General features: G+C 41.1%; 2 protein-coding genes across 7 annotated transcripts in view; both read right to left on the bottom strand.

The window, feature by feature from the left end:
• unc79 (unc-79 homolog, NALCN channel complex subunit) overlaps positions 1-10,742 on the bottom strand; it is a 32,644-nt gene extending 21,902 nt beyond the window's left edge. For 4 of the 6 annotated variants that reach the window (XM_085256999.1, XM_085257001.1, XM_085257002.1 and 1 more), the window contains exons 1-11: positions 10,540-10,742; positions 9,030-9,150; positions 5,475-5,788; positions 4,591-4,761; positions 4,321-4,416; positions 4,178-4,233; positions 3,346-3,475; positions 3,169-3,233; positions 1,727-1,815; positions 1,292-1,332; positions 1,052-1,080 (exon numbers count right to left, since the gene is read on the bottom strand). In XM_085256999.1, the coding sequence (XP_085113125.1) occupies positions 1,052-1,080; positions 1,292-1,332; positions 1,727-1,815; positions 3,169-3,233; positions 3,346-3,475; positions 4,178-4,233; positions 4,321-4,416; positions 4,591-4,761; positions 5,475-5,788; positions 9,030-9,150; positions 10,540-10,561 (1,134 nt within the window). In that variant the 5' untranslated portion in view covers positions 10,562-10,742. The remainder of the gene's footprint in view (positions 1-1,051; positions 1,081-1,291; positions 1,333-1,726; positions 1,816-3,168; positions 3,234-3,345; positions 3,476-4,177; positions 4,234-4,320; positions 4,417-4,590; positions 4,762-5,474; positions 5,789-9,029; positions 9,151-10,539) is intronic. The other 2 variants (XM_085257000.1, XM_085257004.1) reach the window with 2 other exon arrangements.
• An 843-nt stretch (positions 10,743-11,585) lies between these two features.
• On the bottom strand, positions 11,586-12,718 carry LOC146552537 (cytochrome c oxidase subunit 8A, mitochondrial). Its single transcript, XM_085258000.1, has 2 exons — positions 12,534-12,718; positions 11,586-11,807 (listed from the first exon to the last, which is right to left on the bottom strand). Exons 1-2 carry the CDS (start codon positions 12,648-12,650, stop codon positions 11,697-11,699), a joined length of 228 nt encoding a protein of 75 aa, XP_085114126.1. The 5' UTR covers positions 12,651-12,718; the 3' UTR covers positions 11,586-11,696.
• Positions 12,719-14,815: the final 2,097 nt, after the last annotated feature.

The raw sequence follows: 14,815 nt of genomic DNA, 5'->3' as shown, positions 1-14,815 counted from the left end.
TGAAGCCAAGAAACAAGGGGGGGAGCAGAGGGAAGAGAAATCAGTTTGTTTCTATTCTTGTATAATAGAAAAATAAAAAAAACACTTCCAATAACGCCTGATGACAATCGTCTAAAAATAAACATCTCTCAGGGCTCAAAGGCAACTCTGATAATGAATATCACTCTCTCCGAAGATACAAGGATCTGTCCACATCTAAAGCAATAGAACAAGTCTTTATGTGTCCCCGCGGTGTCTCAGGTTTCTAAAAATAAAAAGCATGGCACTAGAGAGCCACCCTAATCTGATCAGTCTCTAATCTTGTGCCATTAGAGGCATGAATTGCTCCCTATCAAATTAACATATCTGGCCTCAGATGGTGAGTGCTCTTATTCATCCATGTTGCTTTGAACAACAAAAAAATGCTACTCTGATAATACTCATACTGTTGTTCTCGCATCACGGCTCTTAGATATCATTATGTACTCAAAAGTAGCTATTTTAAAATGACAAGTAATGCCTCATTTATGAGTAATATGTCTCAGCTAACACTGAAAGAGCTAGCACAAATCTCAGTTGGAGAATGATTGGAACAAAAGCTGCTCCAAAAGGGAGGTGGTGAATTATAAACGGCTGGGCAAACCATGGTGGAGGCCAGCTGTTTCAGAGGACAAAGAGAGGCAGCTGCTGACCTGACGGGAATACCTGAGATCATCATCACGCACTCAGTTTTCCCAGTGTCTCCCAGGAAACAAGCAGGAAGCACTCAGCAACAGCAAACAAAGATCAGGCCCCAACAGGTTATTTTGAAAGGTCTTTACTGAGCTGCTTCAGTGAATGGACTCCTCAGGGGAGATTCAGATTCACAAATAAATGAGCTAACTATGGATCACAAATAAAGTGTATCTAAGTTCATGTTTTCACAGGTCAGGGAAGTCCTCTATGTTTTACCAGTGTATTGTTTGCTGTGGAGACTTTTATTATTGTGAGGAAGTCAGGTTAATAAGTAATGGCAATGACTGAGAGTACACAGCACCGTTAATGTCATTATGCTGCAGTGTAAATGTCTTACCTTCTTTTGACAAATGGCAGATATCTCTGCTGCAAGAAAAATAAACATAACTGAAATACAACTGTTTGCAAAAAACATACGTATGTCTTGAAAATTGGTTATATTTTCATGGAAATTAGAACCTCAATATAAAATATATGGCAGCTTGGAACACAACGCATAGCAGCTAATAAAGGTTTTATTGTAGAGTGCATACGTATCTTATCTTTACTCAGCACCTTTTTGACTGTAAATGCTCACCTTGGGGCAGGAGTACATCAACAAGCCATTCAGCGTGATCTCTGGAAAGGTCGAAGAAATTATTTAACAATGCATGACTTATGTGTATGATATAAATATAGTCATTCCAACTGGTGTATACACATCGGTATCAGCTTCCTTACAGAGCTGGAACACAAAAATATCTTCTCAATAGCAAAAAAAACCCCTGAAAAGCCAATTTTATTATAATAGTCTCTGCGCTAAAAAAAAAAAGAGAGACAAGTGGATGTGCTTTTTTGTAATGATGATCTCATTATTGGCACAAGGGAATTATGTAACCATGCCAATGTGTTTCCCCTGGGTTACAAAGAGGAATAATGAGGGAGGCGGTAGGTGATGTTTGTTTGCAATAGCATCCCACTCAAGGAGGGGGAGGATTGAGGGATGGAGGAAAGAGGTGAAACAGATGCGTACCCTGCTATCCTCTGGCTGCACTCTTCACATATATAAAGAGGAGGGGGCTTGTCTCCCAAGGCCACAGAAAGAGTAGGATCTATACACATCTGCAAAAGTAATAAAGTTAGTCTGAGATAATGGAGGTGATATTTGAAAAATTAACACATTATATTCAATGTTTTATTTGCAACCAAGATGAAATACAGTAAAAGTAATGAGGTTTGCTTAGGTTCCAAATAGCTAAATAATAGGACACTTACACTTTACACACATTGACCACTTTGTTAGGTATACCTTGGCATTCAAACGATGCTCAGTTGTTACTAAGCGGGCCCAAAGCGTGCCACCACCTGCAGCCTGAGCTGTTGAAATAAGTCTTCTAACCTAAGTATTCTAACCGTAGCATCTGAATGTAGCAGCAAAATGAAGGCGCCTCAACCAGGTATCTTCTGTTATCCAATTTTGGTGAATTGTGGTCTCAGTTTCCTGTTCTTAGCTGACAGGAAGAACATCCAGTGTGGTCTTCTGCTACTGTATCCCATCTTCACTGACTGTAGTTGCACTTCTCTGACCTCTAACATCAACAAAGCATTTTCACACATTTTCTCTTTTTTCAGGCCACTCTCTGTAAACCTGAGAGACGCATGTGTAGGCAAACGCAAGAAGACAAGCAATTTCTGAGATACGCAGACCAACCTGTCTGACACCAACAACCACATTAAAGTCAAATCGCTTTTTTTTCCCCATTCTGATGCTCAGTTTGAACTTCAGTAGGTGTCTAGATAAATGTTGATGCTGCCATGTGATTGGCTGTTAACAGGTACACCTAATGAACTGGCCAGTGCATTTTGTCAATTATAAGCACAGCGATTTTATAACATATGATGTAAATTTAAGAAGTTCACATTTTCCACGTGTCCCTGTCACATATCTAGGCTACTCTCTCACCCAACAAATCATGTGACGCCTTTACCTGTGTCCCCACGCCTCTGTGTGGATGGCTGCGTGCATATGCTGCTCCACTGTCTTGCAACCTGTGCCTGGCCCTGTGCTAAACGCCAGTGCTCGTGGCCTCAATGTTCAGATGGTGCACTGTAATTCACTGTGCTTACTCGATGCCACCCTATCCTCAAGGGCTGCATGGGGTCACCGCTTTCAATTAAAGCCCCCCTTCCCCCACCATACCCCCTTCTTTGCTTCTGGTAATTGAAATCCACCCCCTTTCTACCCGCCTGTTCCTACTCTGTCCGTTTGTGCACAGCTGAGTAAAGGCTGACAAAGCAGAGCAGCACCAATCGCTGATATAAAGTAGCTTAGAATCGGACATGGCAATCTAAGCAAGGCCATATAAGACCTTCCCCTATGCTTACCCCATTCATTTCTCAAGGGAAGACTATCTATTTATGCATCCCAGAAGCATAAAATATTTAAGCTTTAATGATTTTTGAGATTGCAGTCACCTTAACAGCAGGTTTATTGATGGCATTGTGGCATTCGATATGTTGACAGTGGATGGGATTCCAGGCTGAACCAGGAAATGGAAGAGAGAGAGAAATAAGAAAAACAATTGACAGGTGACCACTTTGATAAGTCTAAAGTCTGGTAAAGAAGTAGATGTGGCATAAAGAGAATCTGACCTGTGTACTGCAGTCCTCTGTATTCACTGATGGCTCCTGGTGGCTTCAGGTTCGGCCAGTAATGAAACAGCATCTGCACAGCTGGAGGTTTAACTTGGGATGGGCCATAGGATATGACATAAAGCAGATCCTGCATACAAGATAAACATCATATGTACATGAAAGTGCTGGTATATTTAGGTACATTTGAATATGAATGCAGACAAAGTAAAATAGTAAAGACTAAATCTAAATTTAAAGTAAAATGTAAAAAACAGTAACCAGTAGGCAACGTATTCAGGAGCAAGCAGGGGTGTGTAATGCTGCAAATTATGATATCAATGAGATACCAAGTAAATAAAGGCCAGTATTGCTGATACCACTACCAGCAGAGATACTTTTAACCTATAAAGGCAGCTTATGTAGAGGAGCCCAGCCTTCATCTTTTAGCTTTTCATTTATTTTAAGCTGCAGGGGTTTGTGTTATATTAATGCAACAGCAGCTGTGTGTTAAATATGAAGCTACGTGCTATTAGCTTAGCAAAGAGAAAAGACTAGAAGCAATTTAAAAAGCTGGCCTGGAATGTAAAAAAAACAGGATGTGGTTCAAGGATAAATCTGTGCTAGCTTTTCTCATGATAAGCAAATCGTAATTGTATTCTTTCAGTACTATTCAGTACTAGTGGGTACTGTTTTCTCCAGCCTCTAGTCTTTTTGCTAATGTAGCTGAACGGTCTGCTTGTTAGCTTCATATTTAGTGCCACTTTTTTGTTAGGCACAGTACATTTCATATTTCTGCAGATAAAAATAAAAGACTCTTAAATCTACATTATGTATCTAAAAGGAGAAATACCTTCCACACTTCCTGTTTGTACTTCATTAGACATTCCAGCAGCTGACAGTGATAAACTAGAAAGAAGCAGAGATCAGATTAACTAAAAGGCAGTTATTACAGTTGCCTTTGGATATCTTAATACTTTGAATATGATTGTTTACCTGGATTTGACGTGTACTGCATTGCAATCATGAGCATAGATGAGGCAGACAAATTGACATAGGCTGGGACTCCCCCCTCCTTCCTACTGGACCCCACTATACACAGGCAAAGAAGGGAAAGAACAATAATGTGAAGGATCACTTCTTTTGTTTGTTGCAGTACAATAGTTGAGAGACAAGTGAATGTGCAAGCCTTAAACCTTTACTTGTCTTTCTAGACATATCATTTAGCAGTTTCATTATGACTGTCTTGTGATAAGTCATACTCACATATAGCCATGGGAAGGAAAGAGGTGCTCAGGTATTCAATGATGTCTTTGTGGAGGAAAGGGGGAAATGTGGCTAAAGTGGAAATCATAGTATAGGGCAAAGTGCTGAGAATATCATCGCTCAGAAAAGGCAGGAGGCAAGTTGTCGTATAAAAAATGGATTGTCCCAGGTCTGAGAAGAAAGGGAAAATGCAAAAAAAGACAAAGAGAGATACACAGACACTCCTTCAATCAGCTGTACATACAGTATTAGCATACTGTATGCAGCCACAGATGTCAAAATTTCATGAAATTTCAGTTATTTATTAGTAGAACTGAAAAAAAAATACTTGGAAATGTGAGCTTCTTTAAAAGCCACTGAAGTAAACTTTACCCTCAGGAAAAGTAGAGAAATCTAGTCAAGCAAATGATTTTTTATGCATTTGAGGGTTTGTCTGTTTTTTAACAATGGTCAAATATTCATGAAAAGTAAGAGCACTGACTGTGATGCAGCCTTGGCTGTGAAAAACTGTGTGGATGTAACTCATTCTCTAATGTGTTTGTGATGTGTTAAAACAGCATTACACTTGCCTATGTGTGTTTCCCCTTATATATTTGCACATGACAACATAAGTAAAAACATTTCTCCCACTTTGCATAACAAACATGCAGTCAAGTATGATACACAGAAGAGAAGGCCTATGTCTGGTGTATCCAATGGCTTATGAACGATTAAGTTGACAGGATCCAGCGTGCTCCCAATCACCCCATGCATCCCTCAAGATCCTCAGCAGGACTTCTCTCCTCCCGTTACAAAAGAGGCCAAAAAAGCAGCAGTGGCTTCATGCAGGCCAGACGGTTCGGGGATGATGATGACAAACAGTGGTGCACTGGGCCTTGACTCACCATGCTGACCGTGCTGCAGCAGGGGCACGAGGTCAAGCAGGGTCACGAGGGTCACATAGAGGCCCTGATAGTCCAGAGAGGGGTACTCTGAGAGCTGAGCGTCCCGACTCTGCTGCCCCTGCCCCCCGCGGTCTGACGGGGCATCGCGCAGAACGCTGTAAAGGAGGGAGCGAGTAACTGTAGGGTTGATGGAACTGACTTGTGGTCTTAGAGATGGGGTGAGTGGGAATGGCACAGGAAAAAGACACATGGTCATGGGCACGGCCAAATTGGAAGCTTCCTGGTTCTCCTTCCTGCCTGTGCGGGACAGAATGCTGCTCCGGGGCGGGAGGGGAGGGGAGGGAAGGTAGGAGAGGGGAACAAGGGAAAAAAAGAGACAACAAAGACACAAAAAAACAGCACATTACATTGAAATGGCACTACAGAGACAGCGTAAATAGAAAAAAACAAACCCAGATAAACCCCACATAGGATGCAGTGTCTCACTATTTAACTGTATAACTGCAGGCACGGGCAATTTTTCCCTGCGCTGTCTGTTCCGTGTGACTTTAATTGAATTTATCTCGTTTTGTCTATCTTTGCACTTGGAAAACAAACAAAAAAAACATGAGCACAAACTGCAATGATCACTGCATCTCATGCGTATCTGGTGACAAGGAGCAAAAATATAAAAAATGGCATGTTTTCAGTGGCAACCCCATACTTCTCCAAAAAGGGACAGCTCAAACGGCTGTCCCTCGATGGCTGCCATCTTCCAATCGGCAAGGTCAGTGGCTACCATGCAAAAAAAAAAGGCCAATGAGCCATAACAGTATATTTTCCAAATGAAATTTCCTTGTCTTTAGTGGGGCTGTCAAGGATGGGAGTGACACCAAATTGGTTCGGGAAAATACAGAGGTGACACTTTTGAAACATGCTTCAGCCAGTAATAAACATGTGTGTGAGGTTAGATCAAGTGCTCTTAGGTCACAGCACATGTTTATTGCACCAGAGAAATAATGTCTGTATGCATACATTATGATACTGTACCAGTATCATCAGGAGAAATAATGAGATCCAACAGGCATATGGATTCAGGTTTCTAAAATAAATGTAACAACTAATCTACAGTAGAGGAGAAACTATAATGACAAAGGAATAGGTTGTATCGGGGGAGATGACTGGTAGCATTATGTTTGTGAGCTAATGCAGGATGGACAATTGTGTTTGCTGTCCCCTGGGGAAAGGTGGTGGACATATTCAATTTTAAAAGAGGAGAAAAACAAAAAAACAAAAGCAAAAACTAGTCGGGTTGAGTGTGGAGCGTCTAGGGTGGAGGAGGGAGGAGGGGGAGGGCCAGAGAGCATTGCTCTTATATTTTCTTTTTTTTTCTTTCTTTTTTTTACTGCACATTATTAAAGAGCTAAGCTGTTCTATCAGGCAAATGATTGGGATTTACCATGAGAGCCCAGATTATAAATGTTGATGTATTGCTTTTTTTTTTTGGCTTCTTTTTTTTTAAAAGGTCACTCAAAAAGTAGAGTTGCAGCATTTGGAGTTACATGGCAAGTGAGAAAGGGGATTTCTTTTTTTTTTCTCAGATTTTTAACATGGCATAAGAACAGTATAAGGTACCATCATGTGACTGATCCCCTCAAAGTTATACTCTGTAGGATTTAAGTCAGCGTAGATTCATTAAACTATGTAATCAAAGCTGTGTTATTATACAGCATAAACTCAAACAGGACTTATAGACAACGACAAGACTGTATCTCAGAGTATGACTTTTTCACTGCCCATATTTCATATAGAAAACATCATTAATTTGAACAATGAACATAGACATAAACATCAGATGCGCTCACACACACACGCGCGCACACTGAACATATACACGCAAAGACACACGCATATGTGCACACATACACACAAAACGACACGAGAAAATTACAAACGACACATAAAACACATGTAGAAATGCACTGATACGGACACATGACATACATTTACTGTCAAACCCTGCGCTGTCGTTGCAAAATCATGGACTACATGTGTGTATCAGTTACTCAAAGCACATGTTTCCTGCATTAACATGTTGACAGGTGTGTGAAGTGAAACAACTGTGCTGTGTCTGAAATAATGGCTAAACAGTCTGTTGCAACGTCAGTGCTCACTGATACAGAGAGCTCAGTCTGACGAAGCCGTGCCTCATCTTTAAGAACGCGTATAAAACTTGCTGGTAAAGAGATAACGTAACCCTCTAGCTGACCTGAAATTTGTGCATGAATCAACAACCTCCTCCTTTGGCTATTTCTTTTCTGCGAAGATGACACACGCCTGCTCCACTTCTCAAGGCTCGCTACTCCCACTTTCCCACTCTCTCTCCCTTTTGATTTTTTCTTCTATTTCTTCACCCCGGGCTTCAGAAGGCACAGGTGTATGGATAATCCTGGAGTCCCCGCTGAGGAATCCAGACTCCTCTAATGGTGGGCAGAGTGATTTTGTTCTGCATATCTGAGGCTAAGAGACTGTGCTTCGGGAAAATATCAAAGAACCGTTAACAGTGGCATCATATTGAGTGACTCTTTTCTCGCTCGCTTGATACTGCCCCGCAGAGGCACAATCGTCACTCGAGTTAATGCCCATTCCCAGAGTTGCCACCCCTGTCACGCTCAATCTGTGCCCTGAGAGGCTACATTTGAAACACCCCAGTGACTGGTTCAGGACAGCCCTTCAGCAAAGTATGGAGTATCCAGGATACTCTGTGAGCACCACGGCAGAGGAATAATCCTTATGGATGGCTGAGGAGTTGTGTAGAATTGAGGCCAGCAGCCAATCTCAAATAGATTGCACCCTAAGCTGATAATAATGATAGAAGTGAGGCCCACCATTTTTTTTTTATATAAATTAGCTAATAAGAAAAGACAGTGCCTCTGTTCTCACTGAAGCTGGCGGGTAGTAATACTGGAACCACAAGAAATATCCTATCTCTGCAGAGCGTGTCTGGAAAAATGAAGCTCCAACTGGACAGAGAGGGAAAAAAAAAGAGGAAATAGTGCTCTATTAAATTAGACGTGTTCAAAATGGCTGCCTACTTGACCTATGCTGGAAGAGGAAATAACAGGCTGTTCCCTTCACAGCACCCAAGAGAGCAGGCTGACCCTGCAACTGCATAGCCGGAGGAGCTGAACTCCAGGCCCTCTGGGAAGGACACAGCAAACCGCCTCAGGAAAGCGTTCATCTAGCAACCGACCACTGAATCAATAAACATCACTGAGCCATCTATCTCCGCAGCTGCCTTAAAAAGACGACACCATAATTACACAGGAAATCTGCTACAGTCTGTATCTTTCAGAGCAGAAGAGGCGAGGCAACATCTGCCATGATGGCCACTTCCCTAACTTCTTGCTGACATTATGAATTGATACGAGACATTGAATTGTGTCACTGTCATGCCTTTGAGAAAGTGTGTCAGAGCGACCTGCTGTAATTAATCTCATCTGATTGTGAAGGAAGCTAATATCAAACATTCTACAATCTTTACTTCACCTGGTGGCTCCAGAGCAGGGTACTTACCTGAGCAGGGTTTGGGAAAAGTATTTCAGTGTGTTTGCAATGTCTGTTCCGGAGGGCACTGGGTAAATATTGTGTTGCACACGGTTGTGATACTCTTGCAAGTATCGTATCTTAGAGGCAACTGGACAAAATAAAGAGCAGAGCAACAAGCAAATCAACACTAGTGAGATATGATGCACGACAGCAAAGCCATATATCATGTAACTGAACAAGCTGTTAGGTAGCATTTAACATGAATCCTTCAGCTATGAAGTTAAACAAAAAGTCTGTTTTCCCATGGTTCTCTGGCCTTCACCGGGTGACCTTTTTTGTCATAGCAGCAGGTCACAGGAAGCCCTAGAGGAGGCAGTAACCTACTGCTTACAGAAACAAGCTCACACACAAAAGGTTGCCAGTTCAAGTCCCAAGACAAGCTGGGAAAATGTGGTTATAGCGAACACGAAAGGGGGCTTAAGAAGCAACACAGAGGAACATTTCTGTAATGAGCCCAGCTGGCTGCACTATATTGAAGTAATCTCTGTAGGTTCAGATATGACTGTGCTGTTTGTTGTTAGGAGTTCAAATATGTTGAAGTGGGTGATCGCTGACCCATTTTCTGTGACTTTAGGCAGGAATGTTTAGCTTCCTTCCTGACCTGTAAATGACAAACCCCAAAATAAAAATAACAGCTGCAGGCTTGGAGGATTGTCTGGTCAAAGCATGTGCTGCGATAAATACTGAAGCACAGCATCTTTCCGGTTCATCATAAAATTAAACCTCCTCGGAAAGATAGGACTTTTTTTTAAAAATATTTTTCAACCTTTTAATAATATTGTTATATATATATAATATGTTAGTCACAACAGCAGATTCAGCGTTTTCTGTTCATTCCCTCACTTACTGTCTACCAAACAACAGGAGCAACACCCAACTTTTAACCAGCTGATGGGGCTGGGAACCCCTAACACTGAGTTTGACCCCGTCTTTTATCTATTGTTTACGGTAAAAAATAAAAATAAAAATAGAAAAACAGAAGACAGCGGCTGGTGTCCACCTGTTCACAACCAGCGAAGTGGAATGAACAACAGACGTCAATATAGTGTGATCAGACCCCACGATTGATCAATATGAAGCCACCATATTGTTCAGTAGCCTGTCAGGTCGACCTTGAGACCAACATTACACTTCGCTTTTCCCACGCGCCTCAGCCAGCCACGTCAATCAAAATCAAATAAAATAGAAATAAATAAATCGGACCACAGAGCGATTCGGACATGGAATTGTTCCATCAACATGCAGAGAAACAGAGGGTGATTCAGTGGCTCTCTGTGTGCACTGAGACCTCCAGCCATCCTCTGCAGTGAGAGGACGTGTTGCAACCTGCCTTGGCAACCGCGGTTTCATCACCAAGGACAGCTCCCCTTGTTCGCTTTCTTGGTTAAACCAAAAAAAAAAAAAAAAAATCAGTTTCCAGCCCCCTCACAAGACAAAACAGAAACACGCACGCACGGATACACACAGCCGTACTTACACTGCTCTGCCTTCGTAGACATTTCGCAGACACTTGGGGAAACATAAAACCCAGACTGTCAGTTGTTTTGATAGGTTTTTCCCTTCCCGGCGTTGTGTTTCCCTCAGTCGTGAAAAAGTGACTATGCCCCCTTGCAGCCCAGGCTCGTCTTGATTGTACCACTTTGCACGACGGATTTATACGCTGTGGTGTTTTAGCTGTGCTTCGGTCGCTTTTGCGATCTTTGAACGGAAATAAAGGGAGGGCTTGTTTTGTAAATCGTTTTTATATATATTTTTTGAGGTGGTGGTGGGGATTTTGCTCTCTCGTTGCAGAGATGGGTGGTGACATATATGTGACACACCACACCTTTCCAAATGGACTGATCCGGCTTTGACAAATTGTCATTCAAGAATTCCGACAACCCTGTTTGAGCTGATTATAGGAGGGAAATACTAAGCACCTCCGCTTATTTGCCTCAGTGATGCTTTACATGTGTGTATTTGTAATGCATGAAATGCTAAACATGCAACAGATGGTTGTCACACCTTCTTAAACATGTCCTTGAGAAAACATCGTGGGTTTTCTTTCCCCTATTTTATATAAATACAGCATATTGGCCACCGTGGATTGGCAGCGTGTCCTAATATTTTTATACTGATATTTAGTAATATTAATATTAATCTCCACTATCAGCTGGGCGCTTTAAAGAGTACATTGTTATCCAATAACACTTTCGAGCTATAAATGTGCATGTGTATGAATACTTAAGCCTGTGTCTAAATGCAGCATTTCTCATTTAAGCGGCACTTCCGCTAGTAGATGCAGGAGTGAACGATAAACAGACCCTACGGTCTGAGGTCCTGACAGACCCTTCCCATCATGGTTTCTGCCAAGAATTTTGTCTATACTCCTAACTGATGAAAATGATATCCTCAAAGTGTGTTAAAGCAAAAATGTTGTCTTTTTTTTATATATCACCCTCAAAACAGTCAATAATCTCAGAAATAAAATACACAATAGTTATCATATGTAACTGTTTATATAGGAAAATAGCTCAGTCAGACTTCAGATTTAACAAAGGTTTTACTTTTTTTCACGAGATTTTACACAGTGGAGAGAGGTTCACACAGTGACATTGCTTGGGTGTCTGTCTGCAGAGTTCCTGTAGAAATCAATCATGTTGAGGTATTCTGGCCTTGTCTTCGATATTCTGGGATATGATGCATGATCCAACCAGCCGGGGCCAGGAGAGTCACAGCAAACACGCATAAGGCAAAGGTAGACTGCTGTAAGAAAGTCCAATAAAATATAACCATGAGTGTTTTATTCACAGACACTGCAAATGTAATCTACATGAAAGGTTATAATACACATTCAATGCAGTGTTAGTGTTTGAGCTCTCAAATATCTTCTTTCATATGTTAAGTTGAACAGAAAGGACTAAGCCAATGAACACAACAGAGGGTCCCAGTCTTAGTGACTCACTGCGTGATATAACTTCACCGCCACCACCCACTTATATTTTCCTGCCATAATATTCTCTCTGTACCTCTCCACCATGGTATTCCTAACCTGGGATGAGCTTTGTAAAAGCCCCTATGGATGTCCCTTAGGACAGATCAACAGATTTATAGTGGCATAAACACTTCCTGCTATGCTGCAGTTCCATCATAGGATCCCTTTACAGAGGCCAGAGCAGACTTATAAATAACAAATGAATAAAACATCTCTTCCACTCTGCAGACTGGGGAATGCAGTTCGCTTGAATTCTTCGCATTAAGGGCATTTGAACCATCACAGACATTGACTTCCAATGACTGACTATTTTATATTGTTTGCATTTTTATGAGACCATAGTCCCTAAAATGGCATTACTTGTGGTTTAGCATCCATTCAGTACAGGAAAAATATTACTGCAGTTCTTGCTTTTGTTGCAGGACATTATACAGTGTAGATATTCAAGGATGTCTGCCTGTTCAATTACAAGTACAATAAAAGTTAGTCAGTCCTACCACTGGCCCAATCTTTTCCTTGGGTGGCTTGCTGCAGATGGTTGACCTCTGATTTTGCTTAATGTTCTTCAGCAGCAGCAACCTGGTTAGTGTGGGTCTCCTAAAAAGCAAGGACATCTTTCTTGAGACAGCTCACAGTAAATCTCGTTCACAGAAGAAAAATGTGTCTCTGGAAACTTCTCCTCACATCCTGTGAGATACTGACAGATAGCCTGTACTTTTATCTAATTCCCATCACTCTTCCAGGGAGGAGTTACTTCCATGGACCAAAGACACTTGTATAAACATACAGAATGAGTTCTCATCACAGCAAATTCGGTCTTGGTTGTGTGCCTGAAGATTAAAGTGGACTGAAAGGGGGAAATATTGGTTACAAAACACTGATTTCGAGCCTGAATGAGCACACAAGGTGTCTTTTTTAATGCTGAACAGTCGTTAGTTAAGCACACAAAGTCCTAAATTAAGAACACAGCAATCAATTGTTGGCAATTGTTTACAACATTTTTCTCTCTAGAAAGTACACAGGACACAGAGTGCTGAAGAAGTAATATGCATTTGCTGGATTTTTGATAATCCATGTAACAAATATTGATTAATATTGATAATACAACAACAGCATTCAATTTAATTCAAGTTTATATATATATAGTACCAGCTCACCACAATAATCACCTGAAAGTGTTCTATACTGTAAGATAAAGTTCCTACAGTATTGGAGAAAACCTCAAGCCACCCCCAATGAGCGCATACTTTGCAACCATGGGAAGGGGAAACCTCCCTGTAAACAGGAAGAAATCACTAGCAGAGCCAGACTCATGGAGGGGAAGCCATCTGCAGAAGCCAACTGAGGGTGAGGGGAAAGAGAAAACATAAAGTCCAGTAATAACCTGAGCCTATAGCAGGATAACTAAGCGAAAGTTTAGGGTTTGTTGATCCAGCCCCAACTATACCTTTTATCAAAAAGCAAAGTGTTGAGTCTAGTCTTAAAAGTAGAGACAGCGTCTGTCTCGTGAATCCAAACTGGGAGCTGGTTCCACAGGAGAGGGGCAGCATAGTTGAAGGCTCTGCCTCCCATTCTCGTTTTTAAAAACTCAAAGAACCACAAGTAAACCTGCAGTCTGAGAGTGACATGCTCTGTTGGGATAATATGATACTATGAGGTCTTAAAGATATGATGTGGCCTGATCACTGTGAGGAAAATAATTTTAGAGTCAATTCTTGATTTAACAGTGGATTAACCAGAGGCTTTTTAGAGAACATTTAGCTATCAATAACTGTATTACTATCACTACACAACTTGTATATTAATTCCATATATAGATAGAAATTTTTGTCATTTCAAAAAAAATATTATGGTATCTGAACCAGAACCACTTAACAAAAATCTTCAAAAGATAGTCTTCACAAGTCAACACAAAGACAGGGCTATCCAGATGTCTGAGTAAATCTCTTGTATTTCTGTTCTGTTCCATTCTATTCTGTCCCTCTATTTAATAGACTGGAGGACAGACTGCCTGAATAAAACCAAAGGCATGTATTGCTTAACTTTGTCATTTAAGGCTTTTCCTTTTTAATTCCTTACTCGGGGTGATTGCAGGGTAATTGTAGATTTATATCAACATGGCAAGTCGATGCAAATAATAAAACAGTGTCCATTGTTTATGATTATTTGAAACCTATAGTGTACATACAAAAAGGTTTTGGCACTCACATTACATGTATTCTGTCGCCCTCAACAGGATGCAGTAAGAACTAGATCTAGCTGGGAAAAAACAGAACCAACTTTATCCCTGAAGTCTTTACTACTAGCATATACCTGTTCACACAATAGTCGACACTGAATAAGAAAAATATTCCAAATCAAACAGTGTTAAGGGATCAATACGTGTATGTATTGCAAAGATGCATTGCTGCCGTTAGCTTTAACATAATAATCAAGGCGAAAATTGGTGGTGCAGCCTGCATCACAGTAACGTCATCTCATAGGTCTGCCTCTAAATGAAAGAGGGAAAGGTTAATAGACAAACCATGCGCTGGGTTGCATTGTCTGGAACATTTTCTATAATATTATACTTAAAATTGCATACCACTGTTCGTCACAGCTCCCGATTCTCCTGCAGAATTACTGACAATGTCATCAGTTATATAAAACATAAAGGGAAGCTGAGAAGTACTATCTTGACCATATGATTGTGACACGTACGTAGCCCATTTCTGACTACTGCCACCAATTAAACGCTAGAGGGCGCTCGCAAACGGTATATTGCACAATCTGCTGTGAG

This window comes from Mchenga conophoros, linkage group LG19 (assembly GCF_057382185.1).
Source record: "Mchenga conophoros isolate Kocher_MC1m ecotype Shallow Benthic linkage group LG19, M_conophoros_male_GT1.1, whole genome shotgun sequence".
In the NCBI taxonomy this organism is placed as follows: Eukaryota; Metazoa; Chordata; class Actinopteri; order Cichliformes; family Cichlidae; genus Mchenga; species Mchenga conophoros.
The sequence above is the reverse complement of the archived record's forward strand: the minus strand, read 5'-3'. Positions and strand labels throughout refer to the sequence as shown.